The sequence below is a fragment of the Lepisosteus platostomus genome, chromosome 8, assembly GCF_059453375.1.
Source record: "Lepisosteus platostomus isolate fLepPlt1 chromosome 8, fLepPlt1.hap1, whole genome shotgun sequence".
NCBI classification, from domain to species: Eukaryota; Metazoa; Chordata; class Actinopteri; order Semionotiformes; family Lepisosteidae; genus Lepisosteus; species Lepisosteus platostomus.
This window is the reverse complement of record NC_142618.1, coordinates 7087319-7113470: the sequence shown is the minus strand read 5'-3', so window position 1 is coordinate 7113470 and position 26152 is coordinate 7087319. Positions and strand designations below refer to the sequence as shown.

At 39.9% G+C, this 26152-nt stretch overlaps 1 protein-coding gene across 9 annotated transcripts in view; it reads right to left on the bottom strand.

Annotated features, from left to right (window-relative positions):
• Positions 1 to 26152, bottom strand: part of stau2 (staufen double-stranded RNA binding protein 2) — a 116246-nt gene that overhangs the window by 19521 nt on the left and 70573 nt on the right. For 4 of the 9 annotated variants that reach the window (XR_015940731.1, XM_088642224.1, XM_088642222.1 and 1 more), the window contains one exon: positions 24445 to 24558. The exons of 3 other annotated variants lie outside the window; for them this stretch is intronic. Coding sequence is in view for 4 of the 6 variants with exons in the window: in XM_088642224.1 (XP_088498350.1) it covers positions 24445 to 24558 (114 nt within the window). In the remaining 2 variants the exon portion in view is untranslated. The remainder of the gene's footprint in view (positions 1 to 24444; positions 24559 to 26152) is intronic. 2 more of the 9 variants (XR_015940732.1, XM_088642223.1) reach the window with 1 other exon arrangement.

The window sequence follows — 26152 nt, the reverse complement described above, 5'->3', positions numbered from 1 at the left end:
TAAAATTCTGCTTGGATAAAACATAAGCCATCAGCTGCTGTTTCCCTTAGCAGATGTAATAAAACTCAGTGATTGCTTGATTTAATGTGACTAAAGATACAAAAACAACAGGGAACCTGCCTCTACCGCAGTCACATTAGTAGGCAGCGTAGCAAATTGATTACAATATTGACAGTCTGTATTAAATGTCACTTTATATAATATAGTCATTTTTTCCATTTCTACAAACCAGAGTACTGTTCTGAGTGAGGCTTTTCCTTACTAAACAGCCCCGTGTTTTTCCACACGTGAACTAGTCTCTGTTACAAGTAAAAGAGATGGTTATGGCACTGGGTTTTCCCACCATGTGAAATGTCCAGATCTTTTCAAATTTAAAGGCTGGCTGCTCTGGATGAAGTTACTGTTGTGTGCAGATGATCTGTTCCACTTTCCAAAGGACATGTGAAAAGAAACCGCCTGAGCTTTTCAAATATATGGCAGTAATATGAGATTATAGTGGAAAGAGAATCCCATAAAGCCTACAGTTCTTCCAAGATCAAAGCATCAGAGCAGACTGATGATAACATTCCTTTGTGTCTACTGGGACATTACAGCACCTTGCTGCGCATCGCTAACAGCACACACAGTCCTTTGCTTTTACTAGTGTTTCGAACCATAAACTGCGACAACCAAGCAGGATGGATTGCGAACTGGTATCAGAAATCAAAGAAAATGGGACAGTCTAGGACCATGAACTCGCTGAGCTATGAAACTGAGAAAAGGGAAGAACCAAAAAAAAAAAAAAAAGAACTGTTGAATTTCAGTAAGGTACTGGACCTGGGCCAGTCCAGGGTACTTCAGTGTCTTCAATTTATGGGACGACATGCAAGTATTTCTATGGAACAGGGGCAGAGTCTATCTGTGCTTGTCAAATAAGCCTTGGGATCCAAAATAAAGTCATGAGCAGTCACTAATTTACCTTAAGCGAAGCATAAAAATAATTGCTCGTAGTTTAGGTTTAGATAAGATTGTTATTACCATCCGCTAACTCCAATAATGTACAAATGCATCCTGTAAATTGTGGGTTCACTGCATAAACACGCTGGTGGAATTTTCCAAACCAGAAACGGTAGCTGTTTGAGGCTGGGTTTCTAAGTTCCTCTATGTCATAGTATCCACAGCATCTTAGTAGCACACAATCTGTCCTTGTTGCAGTTGATTTCAATTCTCCTCACTCACATCTGTCCATTTACAGTCATGGTGGCTGCAATTTATCAAAGACAATCTGGAAAGTGCATAGAGCAAATACGATTGACTTATACTTAAATATAACACAGAATCACAGATGTATTGCTGGCAAGAAAACAGCTCCCTGGCTTTAAAAGCAGCCTTGTTAAAGGAGCTTATTTCAATGACCAGGTGAGAGAGGTCTGAGCATGTTAAATACACTTTGAAGTGTTTAAATACACTGTTTTTCTCCAGCAGCTACCCTGACAACTCCCAGCTGGTAACCAATTAATGTGCATGAGCTTTAGGTGAGAAATTGCTTTAATAAAACTTGTGACAAGATTCTTGGTGTACAGCTGTTTAATTGATATTTCTCAATGGTGGTTATGGCTGGAACCCAGGACTGGTTGCCAAGCCACCACTAATTTCTCAGATCAGCGGTGTATTAAGGCACACATTTCTACTCCTTATGGACAAGTCACTTACTTTTCCCAAATTTCCTCTTTAAGTATGAAATTAAAGAAATATGTTATGTTGCATTTATTTGATAAAGTTGAACTTAGTTAAAATAAAAAAAAAACATATCTAGCTCTAATAATTAATTATGCTCTATTCTTTGGCATTTTAAATATCCACGTGAAAATGCATGTTCTCTGGCACAGTCCCTGTGAGTTTATTCTGGTCGATGCTAAGCATTCAGGGATTAAGACTAAAGATTGCATACCTGCCAATAAACAAAAACCTTTCAACGAAAATAGAAGCAAGCTGTAAATTGCACTCTTTAAAGGCCCGACAATTAAACATTGATTCAAAGGGAATACTGGAGATGGGTACAACAGAAAGCACAGCACGTCAATAAGTTTTCTACCTTCAGTCAATATCACAAAGGGCTGAAAAAAAGGGACAGATATTGATGTTTCTCATTCAAACACAGGCTGGAAAAAAAGCTGAATTTACATCGCCATTAGTTATTAGTTCAATTCCACTTTATTCACTATTCACTTGGTTTTTATAGCTTTCCATATTCAGTGTGGCAGTCTAACGTTCTCAAACACTCGGAAAGCTCAAAGCAAGTTTAGCAATTTATCAGGTTGCGCCCTCGGCCAATGGCCTACTTAAGAAATACATTACCACTCCTGATAATGTTAATGAAAACAAACTACTTTGCTTCTGCTCTTGCTTTATTAATATTAAAGCCGAAATAATTGAAATACATTCTTTCATGTTCTGTGAAATATCAACGGGTGTCAGCAGCCTGTCCGAAAGAACACCAGTACATGTGAGCCAACAGCCCAGTTTTCACAGAGATTTACGTTCACAGAAACACACAATGTGTGTGTCTGCAGCCGAGGCTAATGAAAAAGCTGTTCGTAGCCAATATAAACAGCCCCAGAGGACAGACTGAATCCCTCGGACATGTAAGACTTAAAGTCACAAAATGTCTGATATTGTGATAATAGGCCCAACGAGATGTCTGTATACTTCCCTCTCTGCTGTCATAATACACACGCCTTCGTGTTCTGTATCCAAACAGATTTGCACACCCAATATAGAACTCCAACCAGCTGCAAGGAAATCGATTGCAAATCTCACCAAAAGAATGAAAACTAAAATGCTTTTCATTCTCGATGGTAATTACTCGTGTGGCAACATCAAAAGCGTAAGTGAAGCAGAAGACTTTAACATGAAGATGCCCTTTCTGTGATGGACCAAGATCAATTTCATGGCCTGTCACAGTCTTGGAAATGGACCAGCACATCCATACAAAGTACAAATCCTTCGTTCCGCCATTCGTCGAGGTCAAAGTCGAACCTGGACTGCCTGTGTGAAGCACTGGGCCCATGCAGCTCGTGTCTAGGGGTCTCCCATAATGCCCATCTGTGTGAGAAGCCATTGTTGTGCAGAAGTGACCCCTTAGTCCAAGTTACATCTGGCTGTGTCAAGGTTGACCAGTTAGAGACTGCTGCTGGTGGATGAGCAAGGTCTGGGTGATCTAGTGACTTTATATGTGCACTGATTTTGCTCTCTTCCCCTGAGCCATGGTATTAATGGAGGACTAAAACTGTTATACCTCAAGGTGCTTGTTTGTGGACCAACACACATACTGTATACCCACATATCTTATTATACCTGTTTGTCATTTCAGGGTTCAAAAGCAACGAGAACTGCAAAATGGGATATCTGCCTTTATATTTTATGCACAATCTACCATTTCTCAAAAACAGGCTACTTAGTTTTAGCACTGCATTTGAAATAATTAAAATATGAGAGTTTAACAGAAAAACAACTAAGCCTTTATTATGTTGTAATGTTTGCGTCATTTATTAAAACATGAGGCTAGTTAGGAGAAAAGCAAGACAATGGGGAAACACAAATAAAGCTGTCCAAATGAATACCAAGCATTGAAGACAACTGCTGTACTTTTCATACAAAACCATCTTTCTGACAGGGCTATGCAACAACCCTGGTAGCACTCCTCCCAGTGAGTGACAAACTTTGATAGTGGTAAGAAAGGAATGGCCCTGTTCCTCGGATTAAATGGCATCTGTTACCCAAATCAAAGGATCTAAGGTAAACCACATCTTTCCCATCCAGCTTCAGTGTTAACATGGGAAGACATAAAATCAATAAAATAAAAATCAAACGATATACTATATATCACTTAGAGCACAATGGACTACTTAAATACCACTCATTAGAACACTGTGAACCCCCTCAAGACCAATGAATGGTACTAGGGGAGTACGATTAATTACTCTGTTCATAATCGTATTACAGCTTTTTGGAGGAAAGCAAAGGTCAATATTATTGGTGAGTGTCGTGGGACATATCATTAACAAATACAGATATCTCACATCTTAAAAACGATCACTGCTCTTTACTCCGGTGTAAACTTCTTTTTTTTACAAAGGAACAAAAGAAATACATTAGAATTTAACTTTTGATAATTAACTGTAAATAACAGCTTATAGGTAAACAGAGCCAGACAAAAAAATAAAAGAGAAACTGAAAGTTGGAGTGCAAATAACAAAGACAGAATTAACATTTGTAGCAATGGCTCCAGCCAATATCCACTGAGGTCTATATTTCCAAGACTTGTTAGTGGTATTCTGAATTTGAAAACTGCTGCTGTGTGAGACAATCGATGAACTGCCTCTTTGCTCACCTTCGGCTTATTGACACATTCCAAGGTAAGAACACCGTAAAAGAACATCATAGCCCAAATATGCATGATGTGTTCAGTGAAAAACGCAAAGCCGCTGCCTCCAGTGACATTCAAACCAGCAGCTCACAGACTCCTAACCACACTCAGAATTTGCCTGACTGAGAGGCACGATATGAGGCGAGCTGAATTCAATCTGATTACCCTATGGGAATAGCAGAGAATAGCTGCATCTCTGTAGATTAACTTCAAAATGTCACATCCCTACACCCTCTGCACTTAACAGCACGTGGGAGAGTCCATTCATTAGCACGTGAATTTGCAAGTCAGAAAAAAGATCCCATTTCCATATCTGGAGTAACATTTATAATAGCAACATTTTAAACTGAAAAAAAAAGGCATATCAATTATATTCTGCTTTGAGCAGCCTCAGGTAACACTGCCGCTACTGTCTGATTACAGGTCCTTATTTGGCACTTTGCAGTTTCTATTCAAATATCAAAATGTAGTTATTTCTGTAACTGTAATCTGTATCTTCAGTAACTAATTCTGAATCTGTAAAATAAGACTTTTGCAGGATAAGGGGGTATTCCTACACGTAAAAGAGAAGGAAAGGGAAGGTTCACTGCAGTAAATACCTCATTCTTCAAAACTTAGTATTGTGCTTTATGACCTGTATCACATTTAAATTGCACTGATTTGTCTATGTTTACATTGCAGGGCATCAACTCTGCATTTTTTGGCATATTTGATTATAGAGTGAATTTTTATGATCTGTATTGTGTACTGTCTCTCACTGTCCTGTATTTAAATAATCTGTACTGTATATTGTGCATTCTGGTCCTGTATTTATATTCTGTATGCTACTGTCACATGTCAAATGTCTGTAGCACAGCTGTACCAACACCAATTTCCACTGCCCTCGTCGTGTGGCAAAAAAGATTCTATTCTATTCTTTTCCTTAATAATCCCAATTATCTCATAATCCCAATCAGACAGAAAGGCAAAAACTTGGGTTTAAAAGAAACAGATTTTCCCCATGTTGAGATTCACACATTTTTTGGAATATTACATATCTCTGGTAGGGTGAAGTTTATGGTGAAAACGCATTTTGCCTGTGAAATAAGCAGGGGGGAAACCGTATGTATGTAAGAAAAGTCACAAATGAGAGGAGGCCATTTGTCCCACATAGCCCATTTGGCATTGATTCAGGGATCTCATTCAGTCCTTTCTTGAAAGAAGCCTGGGCATCTGCTTCAGGAACACCGCTGCATAGCTTGTTCCACACTCCTAGAAAGAAGTGCCTCAGTTCTAAACCTACTAACAAGTACAACAGTTTCCACTTGTGTCCTCTGCTTTGTGTTTCACTGCTCATTCTGAATGGAATTATGTAAAAAGCTCTTCATTTAACTGGGACAGTAATATCTACAGGGCTACAGAGTTTGAGGGATAGGAGTTTACTTCCAACTTAACAGGTCTCAAACTTTGGTGAATAATCATTGCTTTTGTTGTTGAAAGCAAAGTAAGATGCTGTTTTTAATAAAAATGTTAATCGCCAGAAAAGAATTGTTTTCCTCAACTTCTCCCTTCATACTGTTGTTCTCAATGAAAATGCCAGTGTCGCTGTTCATCTGAATACTTCACTGAGCATTTTTTTTTCAATTTGCTGGTGATCAAATTCCTTAGAAACGGATATTTGTGCAACATCTCATGCATCAGTTGCTGTGACGTACAGTAAACATTACAGTAAACACTAGTACATTGGTGCAGCTGTATGAAATCCAGGTTGTTCCTCTGGAAACCAGTATACGATAACTCTTCAAAAACCCTTTGGCTTTCATACATGCTGTTAGACAGCAGATGCAAGCAAGGTAGTTTGTGCCAAAACACACTTAGCTCCTCCTGACATTTATGAGACCTTGCACAGAGAACCTGCACAACAAGCAAGCTGGCCAGAGCACAGTTGTACGATGTTCGTGTGTGGAATAAACATCAGGACAAAAGAAGTATTACCTATTTGATGATCTGTAATCAGTAGGGAACAAAGTGAGTGACAATATGCAATTTGTGATGTAGAACTCTGGAAAGGAAGAGAGACGAGTATCTGCAGGTCAGACTCTGGAATGCACTGCCATCTTCCTTGGCAGGGCTGGGAACGCAGTGTGAACAACAAGCCGGGCAGTGAAAGGGTTAATAAGCAGCTTGTTACCGAGCAATTGGCAAAAAGACTTTATCATCAAGGTTCACTAAATCTAAGACATAATTTGTCTCAGCATTCAGAAAACACATCCCGTCCATAAACACAACGTTTAAGCACGCTACTTCATTTCCAAAATCCATGGTAAAGTCAGATTACTTCTGCCTTGACCACTGTGGTTTCCTCTCCCAACATGAAATATATTAAACACGGCTTAAGATGCAAAAAAATTCCCTGTAATGCAATCCATCTTTGGTAAGTGGAGAATGTCTGAAGAAAGACCGCGTTTTACTCTAGATGCCTCGAATACACCCATGTGGCCTTCTCCGGCTGAAGACAAACTTAACCACTTCTGTCACATGCTGGAAACAGCAATAAAACTGTCAGCTGTGTTCTGTAATGGAGTGTCCCTGGAGACCTGTCATAATCTAAGTTACAAAAGTATGCACAAATTGAAAGATCAGCTATGTATTGTGTCAGACTTTATCCTGCACATGTTTTTTTGCACTCAGAGAATACGGAACGTCAGCATGATTATACTTTAAGTCAAACCAGCATACACTCATTGGATGCCTTTAGCAAGGCCTCTTCAGTAAACACTGCATTCAGTGACTGTCATCTGTGGCTCAATCGAACTATGATTTAACTGCTAATACAAGTAAAACGTCAAGCCCCGACACAGCTCATATTTCACAGTTTCAGCGAATATGGAAACCTAAATGTCCCTGCATTTCATTAATAACCACAAAGGAAAAGAAAGGATTATCTAATAACCAAAGAGCAGCAGCTGTAGAAATTTTATCAGACAGTTCCCTAAGAGCAACACTGACAGGCAGGAAGGTTTTAGTCACTTCATCTCTAAATGTCAAAACATTTTCTATCAAATATTATTAAATCGGTAATTGTTGATGTGAATTTTTCCAGAGTTTTTCTTCAGACATTTCTTTCACTGCCTGCTACTATCAATCTTTTTTATTGCTATTATTTTATTGAAAATTGCATTCATGCTGTAATTAAAACCATGCTGGTGGAGACCCACTGTGAGCTACAGTACTTAAATTACTGCACAGAAAAACAATCATTCAATTAATTAAGAGCTTTGATTAATCACAACGGCTGTTTCCACATTCTGTGCACTGAAAGAATTCTGTCACTGCAGTCAAAGTTTATGAGCAGTCTCACGAGAAGTCTTATTATAAGACTAAGTTGTCAAATCACAAGGATGGCTCTAGCATTTAAAACAAACTGGATTCTTGTAGCAGGTTGACAATGAAACGGTAAATATCACAGATGAAGGCAGTTCTTACTCTGGAGAATGCAATTTCTCTGTATACAGCAGGCGACAATACAGTTTTCTTGAAGGTTAAAATGGAAATAGCTGACTTCAGAAACAGATCTAACCTCTTCATGTACAGATGCTGCCTAGGCCATCAGAGGTCAGAGTACTAATGGAGGACCTCCTGCCCCCAATTCAGCTTTAAAAACATTCCCTCTCCTTGCCGTATTATAAATCAATGCTGCTGCTTCAGTGTGTAGAATTTCCCTGTGATGTTCGGAGCCCATCTCATTTCAAAGTCCTCTCTGGATTCACCTCACCCAGTCACACAGTTACACATTTACTTCATGGCTGCAATGTTGCACTAAAAAAATCTAGAAAGGGCTGGTTTGAGGCTGCAGGTCAAGAGATCCGGGTTGATCAATTCAAATTTACCACACAAAAAATCCCCACAAACTCCAACAGTAATCTGAGCCTTCATTCCTCATTCACAATTTAAAAGATTCAGATTTACCTCAGCAAAATCATTGTTTTCATGTTACTGCCTATTGCCTTTGTGGTGGGGGGTGGGGGTACCATACACCTTTGCCATAATTAAACCTCTAGTCAACAAAAGTAAAGAGGCAGGGTAAAAAACTTCAGAAATGTAGTGCTGTGCTGTCCCTGTTCCCAAGAAAGACTGATCCCTGCCGGGCTGCTCTTTCCTAGTGTATAAAGAACAAGCATGGGTGGAGAAGGCAGAATGGAATCTGTTCAGACGCCCGTCTCGTAGCAGAACATAAAAAAGGTTACAAACTAGATGAGGTCATTCAGCTTATCTACCCCGTTCGGTAGTTAGTTATCTAGTTAACGGATCCAAGAATTTCAAACTACGTGGCCGGCTAGCTTGTTCTATACTCTCGTAGCCCTCGGGGTGAAGAAGTGCCTCCTCTTCTCAGTTTTAAGTGCCCTTCCATGTAGTTTCCACTTGTGCCCTCTGGTTTGTGTTGCGTGGCTCGTTTGTCAGGATTTATGCCTCTTCACATCCACTCCTCTTGCAAACTTCTCCATTCAAGACTAAAAAGGTTCAGTTCCTTCAGCCTGTCAGCTTCAGACGCCTGAGCCAAAAGTGGCAGGGAGCGCCTCAGCCTCGTGCTGTGGATTGCAGGAAGGGTGCCCATGACTCACTTCTGGCCACAACCTATAGTTTAGGAACCCATGGGATATGGGTTTCAGGATACCGGAATCCATATTCAAATTGTAGTGCTACAGTACAACCAGAACACTGTTGTCTTTCATGCCTTATCCAAAATACTAGTTAGTGTATATTTCAGTGCACTTCATTCTGTTTCACTGTTAACTACAGGGGGGGTTGGGGTTGATTGGGTTGCCTTCATTGTGTGATTAGTGTTTAACTAAGAGGAACAGTATTATGTTTTGGCCTATCTGGGAATGTCTATTAGTACAGACAGGAACAGCCACAACACTTAACCCTCTGTCAAGGAAAAGAAAAAAAAAATGGAATACTGAGTGTCCGAAACCTAAGATGTTAAAGCCGTGAGTTAATAACCATTTAGCAGGGAGAGAGAGAGCCATTCTGTCATGCACTGCTGACATGGTGCTTTGAAGTGTTTCTGGTTTACTTTATGGAAAAAAAACAAACATTAAAACACACTGAAATTTGTGGTATCTTGCCAGTTTAAAGGTGGTTCCAAAATACCAATATATTTCAGAGAAGTAACTTCTTAGAATGCAGATTTGGTCACTTCTTAATTTGTTTGAGAGAAGCAAAGTGCCTGAATACAAAAAACGATAAATGGTAACTTGTCGAAGCCACTCTCAGGACTTTATACTACGTCAGGCCACAAAGGAACAGGTAAAGGTTTATTAAATAAATCTTTACCTGTTCCTATGAAAGTAGGTATTTCAGAGATGGCAGAATAACCTTTACACAGGAGAAAATGAAATCTTTCCATTTTACTCAGTCCCCTCTTTCCTTTGGCCAGGAATCACCTGGGATGCATTTTGCATGTTAAAGAAATCCCTGTTTGACGTTTAACTGCTGGATAAAGCAACACATTTGGGACTGAATGTGTTCTAATACACATTCAGTCCCATAGACCCCTTCAGAGCAGTCTCCTCCACGGGGTGTGGGACTTTGACATGCAAAAGCCCAGGATTACAGCAAGACGAGAGGGCTTGTGGTGGGATTTCATTTAAAACAAAGTTAGCTCTCATTTACATAAAATAACAGAATTACAGCGTTACCCTTGATGCTTGTGATAAATATCCTCTGTGAATGACTTCACACCCAGGTTTGGGAGCTGTTTTGTTTTCCAATGCCAATTCAATAAACTAAAGAATTTAAAATGAAACCATTTTTGTAAAATTGTATATTTATATAGGTACATATAAACACTGTGAAAACTGCACAAGTCACACATAAATAATTCACTGAATCTGGAAATATACTGCAATTTGCTAAAAAGGAAAATGAAAACTTCGGGTGACTTTCAATGGTCGTTCATAATACAGCAGAGATCTCAGGAACATGGTTAGTTTTTTTGTAAACAATGAGGTGCTTTGTCCGGTATAAATTAAGTATTCATGATTTTTTGGTAGATTCGTGTTTAGCAGATCATTATGTGATGATTTATGTTTTAAAGGCTTAACCACAGGAAATTCAGACAGAAAAAACAACTTGCATGCAAGGTATCACATTTTGAACTAATTCAAAATGCTATAATTTCTAATGCTGCTGAAAACTAATATCTGGATTTTGAAATAAAGGATGAGCACTGACTTACACAATCAGAGCTTATGGCTCCCTAGTGCCATTTTTTTCCAAATGAGCTTCTGAAACCATTTTTCTTTCAATAACAGTCTTTTTTTAGCAAAAGTGACTTATTCAGGTTTCTGTAATGTTCGTCTGTTTCCCCGACCCCTGTTACTTTGTCAGTCAACCTTAGAGTTGACTAAAGTATTGGCAATGTTTATTCTACATATTTGATACTGATTATACTTTAGGACTGTGTTGTTACTGAGGAATTATTTTGTAGTCTGTCCACTGGTGTGATGTTCAATAATGCATGTATTTGAACAAAAAGATGGCAAACAGATACACAAAGTACTATAAATACTGCTTAAGGTGTGAAATTAAAGCAATAGTTCATAAAACTGGAGAAAGAAACAGTAGCATGAATTAAAACAATACAGAATTTCTTTTTATTACTTTTGTCTCATAAGCTTCCCATTAGCCGGGAATTCTTGGTTTTAGACATTGGTGTATTTCCCTACTGAAGATAATTTTTTGCTGCAATTTTTAAATTTAACAATAGATAGAATAACAGAAGAAAGGTGGAGTGAAGACGCTGCCCTACAAACCTATCAGAGCCGTTTTGTGTTGTGGGTTTCTGTCAGAGAAAAAAAAACTCAGTTCACCCCAAACTTGAAAAAATAACTGCAAGTCAAACAAATAATATATATTTTTAAAAATGAAGAATTGACTCTAGAAGTTATGACAGTCGCACCACCACATTCACTATCACCTCCTGGTGAACCTCCAAACACGAGTCTCTTTAGAATCCTATCCTGGGAATGTGCAGGATGCAGTGGGAACACCTGGGTCAGTGTGCTCAAGAGCTCTCGATCTACATCTGGACAGCATGCCACAAGAGAGCAGGAATGATCCCCCTCTTCCACCCAGCTTCCCTCTTTTCTGGAAAACGTTATCCTAGAGAAGTGTGAAGAGATGCGTCTCCTAGCCTTTGCCCCAGAATATTCTCAAACTGCCCTCCAGGACGACAGAGGGAAGTGTAAAACCAAGGCATACCATTGTGATGGGACAGCCAAAGGACTTGTAAAACTCCTTGATTAATCATCACCTGAAGGCTAATGCTGTTTTATTATCTCTGTCCTTTTCGCCTGAATAGCCCATTGAAAAAGCTGTCTAAATTCCCCTTCAGTGGGAAGGTGTCATCTCTCTCTTATCACTTGTTCACCCAGACAAATTAGATGGTCCTGCTGTGTTTATTTACCCTGATATACAATGTCAATAAAGAAGATACATTTAATTAGATTCTCTGTGCACACTTAATAAGTAGCTCCTAAAACTAAAAAACTGCAGCTTGGTGAACAAAGGCTGTAAAGTTTATTTGCAGCGTTCTTGATCTGAAGATTTTTAACAGCTATAATCAGTTTGGCGAAAGAAAAAATCATATGCCGAAGTTTGAGAAAATTAACTCATTACAGATTAATATATATCTATATTGTCATCCTAAACAGCCTCTACATTTATAGGATAACAGGTTTTAATCTCTTATCATCTGGCTATGTAAGCAAATACTAACAAGGACATTGTAAAATCACTGCTATTCTGAGGAGGAATGTCAGTTTTGGTGGTGAAATGAAAGTTGTTCCAATACACAGAATATATGTTATATGCAGTATCTAGCAAAGACCACTTTCACAGTTTCATCCTCAGGCTGAGGAATAATTTCAGAGGGTCATGATAAATTGGTTGAGGTGCAAATGGCTGGGTCAGTCCAGCACAATAAAACCACCCAAGACTACACCCAACTGTAAATTCAAACACCTCTGATAACTCTCCTAATGACCAGTCACTAATGAAATGACAAAATGTGCTAACAGATGGTTTTCTAGCCCAGTGATTTGTGGATAGGTAAGGGTGGGTAAGAAATATGCCTCTATTTGAAAAGATATTAAAGGAAAATTCATCTGAATTTTGTTCTTTCATTCTGCGTTTCACGATTTGTTATGTAAATCTAAGTTTTACTTTGTGTGACATTTCTCAGCGCACCTGCAGTCTGCAATAGCTTCCCCTCTACCACACTGGGAGGCAGAATTATCTGCTTAAGTACTGCAGTACTTCAGGTGTACTCACACCTGACAGCACAGGGCCTCTGCAGTCTCTTTCAGTCTGCACACTGCTCCCTGCTCCCTGCTGCGTACACAATGCCCCCCTTCTCGGCCTCTCTACGAAAAGACCACTTTAGCAATGAAGCACTTCCCGTCTGACGGAGCGCACTGAATTCTATTCCTACACACTTGTTGTGCGCCGGTCAATAATCCACATCGGAAAATGAACACGTTCAAGTAGGCAGCTGCGCCAGCATGCGTAGGCTGCAGTTAGAGGAACAAGTTAAAGTTTATTCCACACTGAAAAGAGAAGAAAGGAAACGCAACGTTTCGGCTGAGAAAATGAACGTGACTCATTGCCCTTCCAGTTGGAAGAGATTGGAAGACACAGACAATGCAACGGAAGCGCTCCTTCTGTTGGTGCCCCATGATGGATGACACAGAGCTGGGGTCAGGGAGCATTCTCGGTGAAAGCCTGCTTGGCAATCAGGTTAATGCAGCTCTCGAGTTCCTGCTCCCGCATGCTGGCGACCGCTTTGAGCAGCTCCCCGAGAAGCTGCCTGCCGAGAGCCGAGACCAGATAATCAGAGCCTGAGTCAACAGCGGCGATTCGGAGGGATCAGCACAAGCCACAAGTGGAGAAATTTAAAGCCCAGGAAAACTGGGGTGATGTTAACTCCTTAAGTACATCATCCGCAAGATCTACCCCCCCCCCCCGAGAGTTTTCATTTAACATGCCTTCCGTATAATACTGACTTGGCAGAGCTTGGAGGTAGCGCTGTCCGTCTTATTTCTATAAACCCCTGAATGTCTCAAGATCGGCAGTGTTTTCTGCAGACCCCAAAGCCATTCACCGGAAAAGTCAATGTGGCAGCTAGTTATGTTCAATGAATATTTGATGTCTTCCAGAAGCAGAATCTGGATTTCTAGGGCAACATGGCGGTGGAGTGGTTAGCAATACTGCCTCAGAGTCCCAGGTTCGGTTCCTAGGCTGATATTTGCTTGGAGTTTTGCTGGGGTGCTATCCGTTTGTATGTTCTACCTGTGTTTGTGTGGGTTTCTGTCAGGTGCTCCAGTTTCCTCCCAAAGCCCAAAGATACACTGGTAAGTTAAGTAGCTCCTGGGAAACTGGCTCTGGTGTGAGTGTGTGAGCGTGTGCCCCGTAATGGGCTAGGCTCCCAGCCAGGGTTTATCCCGTCTTGTACCCACTGCTTGCTGGGATAGGATCCGGCTCTCCCACGACTCCACATAGGATTAAGCTGTTAGGAAATGCATGGGTCTATCTGGATGTCTGAATTATGACACCTAAATTCTGAGACAGGGCGCACATCAAAGTTTCAAGTTCATGAGGTAAGATGTCAGGAATTCTGTCCGTCATACACAAAGTTTTAAAATGAGTTCAGAAAAGCGTGACTTATTTTGGAAATACGATAGGGTCAGTATACCCATACATAGGCACATATTCATCTTTCTAAGCATTACTAAATTGCAGAATGTCTTTGTATGTTTGTACTTTGTAGCAAATATCACATGAAGTAAACACAGGCAAATATATATAGAAACAGGGATATAGTCTAATAAAACGTCTGCAGTTGTTTAGCATTTTTGTCCATCTTTATGCATGTTATTCATTTATCCTCATCATTGCTATCATCAGTAAAACACCAATGAGCAAACATGTTTTGTGTCCCCCATATATAAAGGCAATGAAATGGATATGTCATGACACACATTTACATTGAAGTCATTTTGAAATGGACTGATCATTAGTTTTTTACAGGTAAGCAAATTCAATTTCAGGTCCATTCATACACTAACTTAGACATATGGATCACAAAAATGTAGCGACTCTGAAGATTGACATTTGTTTTTTTCTCAGAGATTTCTGACTGTCAAAGAACAGGTCACTTTTTTACATCTGCAATTCAAACCCAAAAATACACTAAAACCAGTCCCCTAAACACACAGTGCGCCTGTAGGGCTTGCCTATTTCAGAGCACTGTACTGCATATTCACATGTGACCACACTTTCACGGAATGCATTCCTACCTTAGAACTAGTTTAATTTGAACAATATGTCTGTATGATTTTATTTTAAAAAATGGGCAGATCCATCACTATTTTTTTCCTGGCATGAATATGTAACTTGTGATTGAAAACTAGATGTGATAGCTCCAAGTCCGGTATTTTTTTAAAAACTAATTAAAAACAGAAACGGGCCAATATCAGGCTCCCCTCAGCTCTGGTGGAAGATATACTAGTGTGCGCTCTCCAGTCGGTTACCCTCCTGTCTTCTTGGTCTTTAATCTACGGGCGAAGTCGGTGATGTTTCTCCGTACCCACTGTTTTCTTTTCCAGAGGGTCGCTTAAACTATCAACGGGGACCTTAATGTGCAAGTTCATGTTTATATTTTTGTCCTGATAATCATTTCCTAAGGCAAGCCAATTCAAACCAACCCCCCCCCCCCCACCGCCTCTTCCCAAAGATCTGATGAAAATCAGACCCCCCACCACCAGGACTACCACCTACCCACGGCTCCCACTATCTCACCCCCCTCTCCCCGTGAGCATCCGTTTTAATTTTCTGAATTCTAATCTCCTGACTTGAAAGTGGTTTCCTAAGATAAACAGATGATAGACACCCCAGATGAGTGATTGTGTTGTGGCACTGCTGTGTTTTCCCAGGAGGCCGCGGGCTCTGAGAGGGCAGCTGGGAGTGTAAATGACAGTGGAGTGGGGGCCCTCGCATAAGATTTCAGCGCCGTTCAAAGACAGGCTCACGTAGCCCTGGCTCGGCTGCTCGGCAGGCTTGACAAATGGGCACTGTGCAACCCTGTACCTCCTCCCGAAACAGGAGCCTCTGATTTATACAAGAGAGCCCGGAGAAGTGAGGGACCTGGAATTCCAGAGTGAAATAGTAAAAAAAAAAAAACACAAAACTTTTTTTTCTTCTCCACAGAATCATTTCTCCCCCGTACTGTATAGTGGAAACTGACAAGATGTGAGAAATGGGCATGAAAGGAATGGAGCCAGTAACAGTCATATTGAATGTGAGATAAGAGACCCAGAGGATGGAAGACTAGAGAGTAAAACAATATAATGGCTTTACGCACGAGAATGGCAAAAAATGCAATAACCTGGGAAGGATTTCTCGCTCCTTTTATTTTTATTTGGCTTACACTGGGGATGATTCAAAACACTTAAAAAAAGGCTGTACAATATGAAGCTTACACAGGCTGAAAGAACCGTGTGGATTACTGCTTTGTTAAGATTCATACTTTTTCGCATTCCAGGACATGAACATGTCGGTCGGGTGGCAAAATCAGAACTTCCAAATTTTTCATTTTTAGAAATCGCGGCCGGAAAGAAAGGTGGTGAAACCCTTTAGCATGCAGCAATCCAGTCAGCTTAAAGAAAGAAATCAGGGCAAGGAAATGGATTCATATAAAGCAACTACAAAGAAAACAATATGTCTGTTCCCTGTTTTAATTAGTAGAGCATTTTCTCTTTTGGCCTTCATATCTGGAGTGTGTTTTCATTTTCCTGAGGTCACATAAAGAAGGATGTACTGATGTACTGACAATAATGAGAGTTCTGTTAGCCCTGCACCAAACCATAACGCAGTTCTGTGCATTTACATGTGTAAGAAATTGTCTAGTCTGTGGGCCCCAGGATTTATGACTTTAATGAGAGTCCTGGGTATCGGCAAAAACTCTCCCACAAGCATGGCTCTAGGAGAGCTCCCCATAATGAAAATAAAAGTTGCCCTACAGCCCAAGGTTCTGCCTATGTAATCTGCAGCTATATTACACATCTGTAGGTGTCCACACAGAAGAAAGGCAATGCAAAAAAATCCCATTATACTACATAAATCTAATCAGTAACACTGAAGATACAAATGTCTCATTTATGAAAACAGTTTCCTGTTGAGGTCTTCTCTACATTTTATTCCAAAGATATTACCAGGATTCATAAATTCAAACACAAAATGGCTTGGAATATTTTAGAGCATCCAGATTCTAACTTGAAGCAGTTTAGTTACAGCTTTCACTTTTTTATGCACTACAATGGGATACAGGACATGAAAAGTGAAACTGTGAATTTGTATTACAAGTAGTTTATGACAAATACCTCCAGTCAGTCAAAAGCTTTTATCCAATATAAATCCTAGCATATGAGTTTTCATACTTATTTCTGCAAGCTCTTAAACTTTGAAATTTGTGAAATGTGAATGTTAGTTTGAAATGTGTACTGCAGACTGTAAAACCCACTATAACAACAAAGCAGCCCTTTTCAGTGTTTTGCAATATTTAAGATCTTTAGCCACTTATTGCAAATAAAGACACGATTCATCACTGAGAATAAACCTCTGCCCAATTAATACAGTGTGAGGCCTCTGAGCAGCAGTTCTGATGTTTGAGGGGGAGAGATGAGTGTGGCAAGTTAATATGAAAACAAAAGAGCACAAAAGGAATTTAAAGGGAACATAGAAATGAACACAGAAACAGGTAGAGGACCAACTAACAGGTCTATACGCTCCGAATGTGTTGACATTTCATTAATCTGCCTATGAGTTATTAATGCCAATAACGTACACTCTCTTTCTGATCATTAAACTGTGCTTTCATTACATATTAAAACTATGAAAACATCTTTAACTAAAATCTATCTGACATCAGTGTAGAATCCTAATGCAACAAAAACCCCATCTTATGCAAATCAAGGTAGCAAGGAATATCTCAATTCGAGAAAGTAAACGGTATATACATTTTATGCACTAAACAGAACTTTATAATTATAGCAAATTAAGCACGTACAAATAAACATTAGTAGCCCTGAAGCACGTATTTTGTAAATTCAATTCCAAAGATATTTCGAGTATTGGTACTTTACACATATGACTAAGCATAGTATGAGGTTCAAATTGACAACTTTGGTGCCATGTTTAAGCTAAATGCAGAAATTAAATCTAAACCAAAACATCACAGCTTTTTTTCTATGAGTACATCACATGTAGTACTTAATACCAGAACTCCTAAAACATTCCATTAAGTGCAGTCTGCATCTACATTCTTGAAACCGGAGGACATTTGTATCTGCAATGATACTGTGATCGTGTGACTCTTTAACCAGTGTGTATACTGTCTATTTCCCCATTGGGCAATATCCAAAATGTACCGAGTCAAACTCACATTGCTTTCAGGAGCAATATCATTATTTGGGAATTATCCATGGAGGAATTATCCAACTGAGAATAGAAGACACAACAGAAGGCACTTCTTTGCACAAAGGGTTGTGGGGGTATGGAACGAGCTCTGAGTCTAATCCTCTAATCTAAGGCTAAGTGGTCTGAATGGTCTGGCCTCCTCTCATTTACAATCATTGACAAACATGGCGAACGATGTGCTAAAGGCACAGCAACATTAGTTATTGACATGTGTCTTCTGGCACTTTTCACACCATGTAAATAACTAATCTTATTTACAAAATATTAACAAAGCCCTTACAAGTGCTGCTTCATGAGGCGAAATATGAAATGAAAATAGAAATCCAATAAGATATGAACTAAAAACATTTCACATATTTATGACAAAAAGATTTCATGTAACAACATTTTACATTTTCTTCTGTAAAGAACCACAACTTAAAACGATTATAAATAATGGGACAGATGTTCTTAAATCCCATTAGAGGACTAAAGCAATGCTAAAATTACATTACAAAATTATTAGGCCAAATTTCAAAATTACAGAACGGAGAATGCAAAATCTTGTAAGACGCACTGAAAGCTGTATTAATATACACATAAAACATCAATGCCTATTAGCTAAAGGGGCTATAAAACCAACAGCAGGAAACTGAATTTACAACGCAAATTACCAATGCACAGTTTAGCAGTTAAATTGATAAACTTACAGATTTCTAATAAGCACCTAAAACATTTTTTCATGCTATTTCAAGAACTTCAAGAAAAAAATCTGTAACAAAGCAAAAAAAAAAACCCAACAGAGCAGTGTGACAAACACGTTCATCTGGAGTTGTGTTAAAACTGGAAAGACAAGCAGAAAGGACCCTACATAACTCTAGAACTCTAATATCCATTTCACCTATTAGAGAAAAAATAAACCTGCAACTAAAACTACTCTTTAAAAAATTCTGAGGCTGTTTTCTCATGGGAAAAAAAAAAGTCAATTTCACATAAAAATGAGCTTGAGCATTTGGCGTTTACAACCAGGGATAAAACGGAAAGGAATTACAACAATATCACAATGAGTCAATTAATGAAATTGAACAAAATAAAAATCTTTTAAAGTTTGCCTGAACAAGAGCAATGGAGTATGTTTTTAGGAAAACAGTGTTAGTTCAGACAGTGGCTGTAAAAAACAAAGACAGAACAAGGCTGTTATGAAAGCATTACATGACACAACTGAAAAGTTTTCAACAGCTGCCGGTTAGGTAACACTTGAACACCCAACAGGGGCGGCCTGCTGTACTAACATCTTTAAACACCCTGAAGAGGAGAGTTCAAACGACCAGGGGTCTGTAGGTGGCCAGCAGGCTCACTGTGGGGATCTTGTGAAGACAAGCAGAGCAGTCACTCAGTCATGAATCAGACCTGCCAATAGCTACCCATTTTCTCAACAGGTGTCTTTATCTTCAGCCCAATCAATTTCTCCCTTCTTGTCATAATGAAAGGCTTTCTTTCCGACAGCAGGAATGCAGGCACTACAAATTGCTTCCTAGGCAAGCAGAAATGCACGGCAGAGGAAAACCAAGGTCAAAGAGCCAATTAATTTTCTTCAACAAATGAAATTTTCACTTCTTGGGAGAAGATGTTTAATTCTATTTACCAACGCGCAGTGGATACCTAGGGGCTTATTCAATTTGAAGGGAGGCAGCATCAAAAAAGACGAACAAACACTGATACCGATAAAAGGACCCAATTTAATTACATTTTTATCAGGAGAGAAACATTTTGACACTTCATCCAAGCAGTAAAAAGGAACAACTGAGTTTACTTAAAAGAGTTTCTGATTTCAGCAGACAAAAATATGATTTAGGATTCAGTTTTGAAGCTTCAGTGCAAAACTGTAATTTTGCATTTTAAGTTCCGTGAATTGGAACCATTCTTTGTATTTTTGGACAAAATTAAATTACAACACTGGCCTCCAGTTTACAAACTCTTTACTGTTAAGAGTGTGTTACTAGAAGCACATTTCTGAACCATGTCTCCATTCATGAGTAAAACGGTTTAATAAAGTGGAACACAGCACAAAACCAAATATCTGCAATTTATTAATAAACACTGGCCAGAGACAAATCAATCTGGGATTAAGGCTGATTTAAAATTTACTCTAAGCAAACAAAAGAAGCTTTGTCCCTGCAAAAAGAAATGAAATTGTCATTTTCTGTTTGAGTAGTACAGTACATGTCATTGCATAAGGAGTGCAGTGACACATTTCTATTGTGAAGCAGACAAAAGAAAAATGTTTTTTTTCTTCCTCTACATCAGGGACTTCTTTCTCTTCTCTTCATCTACTGTTATCAGCCAGCAGCTTCCTACATTAAATGGCTAAGTGAACTGTGTGAGACTTGGCTCCTTTCTGCATCCCTGTCTCTAAACACCTCTCCTTTATTTCTAGTAAAACGTCCACACTACACAAACACACTGGGATCCTTGAGCTTTTTAATACAATATAACAGACCTGCAAATACAAAGTGAAGCCCTCTGGTTATTCACCTTAAGGAGGAATTAGTCAAATTAAATCCTAATAAAGCAAATTGTTCCTCTTCCATAACATGCCTGCAGGAATTAATACATGCTATGTGCAGTGTGTTTCAAATAGTTGAAAACATGGAAATGCTTATAGTTTTCTGCAGCAACATGTAAAGACATGAAACAACATTTTCCATCTATTCTTTGAAGTTTACAGTGAACAAACAAGACAGAAGCTCGACTACCGAGCACTGGCAACACTAAATATCTTGGCATGCATGCCAGACTCACCCTGTCACCTGCCATCTCAAAGCACATGTTACATGAGCAACACCTTACTCCCCCATCCACAGACACTGGCAGCTTTGCAGTAGAGTTAACTGTTTAGTGGTGCATATACAGTACCAGGTTTACAGAAGAGGTACATTACATATCTAAATTAGGTTGGAGATTAGGGGATTTTACAATTCAATAATTCAGGTTTAAACATTAATGCTCTTTAACTTGAATGACGTATCAGGACATAGAGCTGCACTGAAGAGTTATTTGAGACTTTTCACTTACTGTTATTGGGTTAACTATAGAAGGAGTTAAAAAATACAGATAAGGGAAGAGGTTCAAGCATTGATTAGACAGTGCTCGACCTCGCAATGAACACGTTTTTTTATAGAAATCTGTCTTGGATTTGATGAAGGTTAAGAAACATAATAATGTAAAAACTGGCTGCAGAATCAGCATGGATGAGTGCATTTCGAACCACAATTAAAGTAAAATGGACACAGTAACTTGCAAAACCTCACTTTACATCACAAAATTTCCAGGTATGTGCAGCGCCTTATTGCAGTCATTGTCTTCGATTCAGAACAAGGCAACAAAATATCCAGCAGAGTGATGCGACCCTATTACGTTGTAAACAAGCAGGCTTGTGAATACATTTCTTTTAATCCAACAGAACTACTACTCTCAACTTTCAGACAGTTTTGCCAACAAACACTACTTACTTGCTAACTCTGCACGCAGATCACAATGGAACATTTCTGCAGTGAAATATCTGCTGCACAACAGGAACAGATTCGCTTGTACATCGCAGTACCTTAGTCATTACAGTGACTAGTGAGCAAGGGTTTAGATGCAGGGATGAGACACAGAACACCAATTAAATAAAAGCCCTTCTGAGGCTTCTTCATTAAGACGAGTGATTTGGACACTCAATGGACACTGTAGTGAGTTCAGTGCGATGTCATGGGGGCACCTTAGGAATGTCATTCAACTTTCAACTGTGAAGCATGGATAGTTTCTTTAACCTTTACCTCAGGCTGGGCTTTTTGACACACCTTGTTTATGCATGAATACATTTCGGAAGCATGACGTCCAGAAAAGGCTTGCTCTGCGCACGTCCTGCACCCCTACAATTAAGCACATTTTCCTCACATGATGGGACAGGGTCCCCCTTGAACAGTTTTATCCTCCCAGAAGTAGGAGTTGGTCAGAAAAAAAAAACCCATTAAAAATCTGGATAAATCCAGTCACCGTAGCCCAATTCTCTCCTGACACACCCTCACAAAAACAACAAAGGTGACAGACGAGGGGAGGCCATTCGGCCAAGGAACTCATTCAGCTGTTTCTTGAAAGAAGTCAGGGTATCAGCTTCAACGACATGGCTAGCAGCTTGTTCCACGCTCCCACAACCCTTTAGGTAAAGATATCTCTCTTTGGTTTTTTGGTTTTAAATACATTCCCACGCAGCTTCCACTTGTGCCCTCTGGTTTGTGTTTCACTGTTCACCTCTACTAGACAGCAAGCACACCAGGTGGGGGCGCTCATACACAGACGATCTGGGGTGGGTGAGGGTGTGTTTGTGCAGTGTTGTCTCAACTATTCTGTAAGGAAGGCCAGGGTCTAGATACATCATGGTGGACGTCTCTCTTTTGCTGTAGGCTGCAGATTACAAAAGATATGGAAAGAGAGGCTCTGACCTGGCGCTGGGAGGAATTGATGTACTGGGACTGAACAAAGTGGGGTATGGCAAGCTCACTGCTCCCATCTACAAATGCCAGATCCTGCATCTGATATAGGTCATGCAGGTGCGGAAGTGCAGAAGGACTAAATTTCATTTTGGTTAATGGCCTCCTGCATCCATTACAGATGAGTACTACGGAAGTTGAAGAAGACTGAAGTGAGCAGCCAGCTTAACAATCAAGATCCCTTAAACTGAAACCGACTGAACTCACTTGGACTATCCCTACAGAACGCCACAGCACCCTCATGCAGTGAAGCCCAGGACTCTGCAGGAGCCCCAAGACTTCTAGGGGCTCTCTCATGAGGGTAACACAGGTGTTATCCATGTGTCCTTGTGTCACTGATGGGTCAACAGTCAACACCTAATCACGCTGGAATAGCTAAATTAAGTTTGAATTGAAAATAAAGGAAGAGTGTAATTATGAAGCTTATATGCATTTCTATTCCTTGATGCAAATTTTGCAGGTATTAAAATTAATGCAAAAACAGCACACATCACGGATCACAGCAGAAAATCTTGATCCCTAGAAAATGTTTTAAAAATATTACATATACACTGAGAGCCATTAAAATGAGTTGCACTACTGCGCCAGTTATTGTATTTTTAGTGCCTCTCATGGTATACATACTGTATATCACTGGGCTAAGATACAGAAGTCTCTCCAGCTGCCTCTTCCTCCTTTGCAATGAATGATCATCATCACTTTGCTACAAAACAAAAAGCACACATATACGGTACTATGCAGAGAATGTGCGTGCAGGGGAGTGTTTAGAGTAAGCATGTCGAATCACACTCCATTCAGTGTCTAATTTGTCCTGCGAGACATTCATCCCTGTGTACAGGAATTAAGAGCAGCAAAAAAAAAAAACTCATTCAACAGTTGGTTCTGCATCACTGATCTTGGCAACAACAGGGCGCTTCCTTAAACAGCATTCTTTCCCATCCTGACACACTGTCCTCACAACTGAAAACCCTATTACTGGTTATAGAACAGGCTTTATTAGACAGAAGGCTTTGAAGGTCAGAACAAAAGATTCTCCTATGTTTAGTTTAGATAATGTAAGCAACTGGTTTTCTGCTCCAATGCTAATGCACAATGAGGCAACTTCTGAATAAGATGCCTGTATGACAACGAAGCAATCTGCTGGATATTTCACTATAATTAATTCAGAGATAAAAAAAGAAACCCCGTACAGCCCTTCTACTCTAGGACTGCTGCTATTAACTGATCATAATCATTCTCAACATGGAAAAATGGCATATTAGGATTTTCCTAATTGACGTGAATAACCCAATTTTAAGTGCTGATTGCTATCAAACTTATTACAGGGATAAAAAAAATTAACAGAGCTATCAATTCCCATGAGATAAATCATCTAGGAGACAGCTTTGGAAAAAGACAGTTGCCTGACTAACGTAAGACAGCTACTAGATAGATAAGAAGACAATTCCAAATTTAGCTTCAGAAGAAAATGTCTCATCAGACAAGCAATATTTTTTTAATTCAATTGACAGATTAAGAAACCGAGTAGACTTTCAAAAAATGGAAGACTCAACCTTTCATCTTCACTATCAAATAGTGTTTGTCATTACGAGCAAAGGGAAACAGGACAAACTGACAACTTGTCTATGGTCTATCTTTGCGAAACAAGAAGCTGTCGACATACTCAAGAGTTTTCCAGGATCACACAAACACAAACCGCCGCGAAGAAGCACTTCCCTGTGACTCAATCACCATTGAATACCCTGAGATTAACTTAAATTGCAAAGAATGTAACACTACATGTCTGTGAAGTGTTCCCCCCCTGCCTCTTGCCATTAAGATTCCCAAGGCATGGCCTGTTTGCTGTCTACAGCTCGTTTTACCTCCGTCTGCATGGACTCTCCACACAAGCATGTGGCCACAGGACATATGCCAGAGGAGCCCGGTGACCTGCTGTCTCCCTCCATCTGTTAGCCACCCCACAGTGAACAGCCCCCCGGTGGATCCGAGTAGCGGGAACGGTACCTGGTCATGGCTAGCTTCAATGGAGCTCCCACTGCCATGGAAAGTCATCTGCACAGGTGAAAGAGTTAGGTAGGTCATGCACTCTTTGCCATTTGGCCCATCATTATACTGCACCTGCACAAGAAAAATATGGGCAAGTATACTAATATACTAATTGGCAAACAGTACCGGCATTGTATTAGAAGGCATGGCACTGGCACCCTAGCGCCAGTCAACAAATGCACAAAGAGCTGCAAAAGAAAATCTCACGGAAGTATGGCTGGTATGGGCGTTTCATTGCTTCACTCCGGAGACTTAATGGTTAACGGCCTACCACTTTGCCACCCAGGGCGGGCTCCATCACTCAGAAAGCCTGCTTGTGGATCGAAGCGAGCATTTCGAGGGCACCAACGACGTTACGCCGCCATCTGATCTACGCGGAGGCCGCTGCCGAAGACCCAGCAGCGAAAATCAGTTTTAAGGGCCCGTTTTCACCCAACAACTCATCGAGGAGGATATTATCTGTGACTGAAGCTTTCCAGAAAGAGGAGTGAGAGAATCAAGGGTGGGTGAGTTATGTGCACATTTTAACCCAGCAGCGAGAGGGGTGGAGGGGTGGAGGGGAGGGTTTTGGCTGAGCCAGACTGATGAGAAACAGGTCAGAAAGGGTTGGGTAGACCAGCACCACACAATACCGCAGCCTGGGAGAGCCCAGGCCCACTAACCCTGTCAACAGCCACAATGCTAAATAATGCGCATGCAACCCTAGGGTGACTAGGCATACTCACAAAGCAAGTTTTTTGGGGGGAGGGTTCTTTTATAACATAAGAGACACATAACATAAAAGTCCTGACAAGGCCAATAAAAGGTAATTTAGTGTTAAAAAAAGAAGTTAAATAAAGAGTCAAATACATTTCAAATATGTTTTGGAGAAGCAATTAAATGCTGTCAGATATATCTGTTATCTGTTTTAATTTGAGGGAAGGCAGAACCTGCGCAGTCCTAACACTGGCAGTGGGCAGCGTTCTGGACTCATAACTGGAAGGTCGTGGGTTCAGATCCCAGGTGAGACAGTGCTGCTGTACTGTACTTTGAGCAAGGTATTCTGCCTGAATTATTCCTGTAAAATACCCAGCTGTTCACATTAGTAGAAACGGAAGCTGCTTTGAATAACTACCAAGTAAATTAAAAACTTCAAACTGTCCGGGCCTAATTCCTGACTTCATGGGATTTCTCTGTTGTCTTGTGGGATGATTACTGTGAAGATACTGTATCTGCTAATTATATAGTCTTCCAGCGCAGGCAGTGTATATACTGTACAATGCTGACTTTACCTTAGACACTGCAAATAGCAAGCTGTAAAAAACTCAGAGGAGAGAGGCATTAAAGAACCTCACCTTTTAAATGCCAAATTTAAACTAATTAATGAATATAATCACACCATTATATTCAGAAGTTTGGGAAACCCGATTCTAACTTGTTGTGTGTCATTGTTTTTAGCGGTTTCTAACTTTTGTTTGCAAACAGGAAATGTCAGGCAAATTTTGAATACTTTTCTTTATCAAACATTAATCGTGTTTTAACAAGGAAGGTCAATATTTAAATCCACGACAAATGCTTAAGAAGTACTAAAAGGAAACTTCACAAGTTTAAAAAAACAGATCCATGTTAAAACCTATCACACCACTACGTCCAGAGAATTAGCTATGCCCACACAAATATTCCAGAG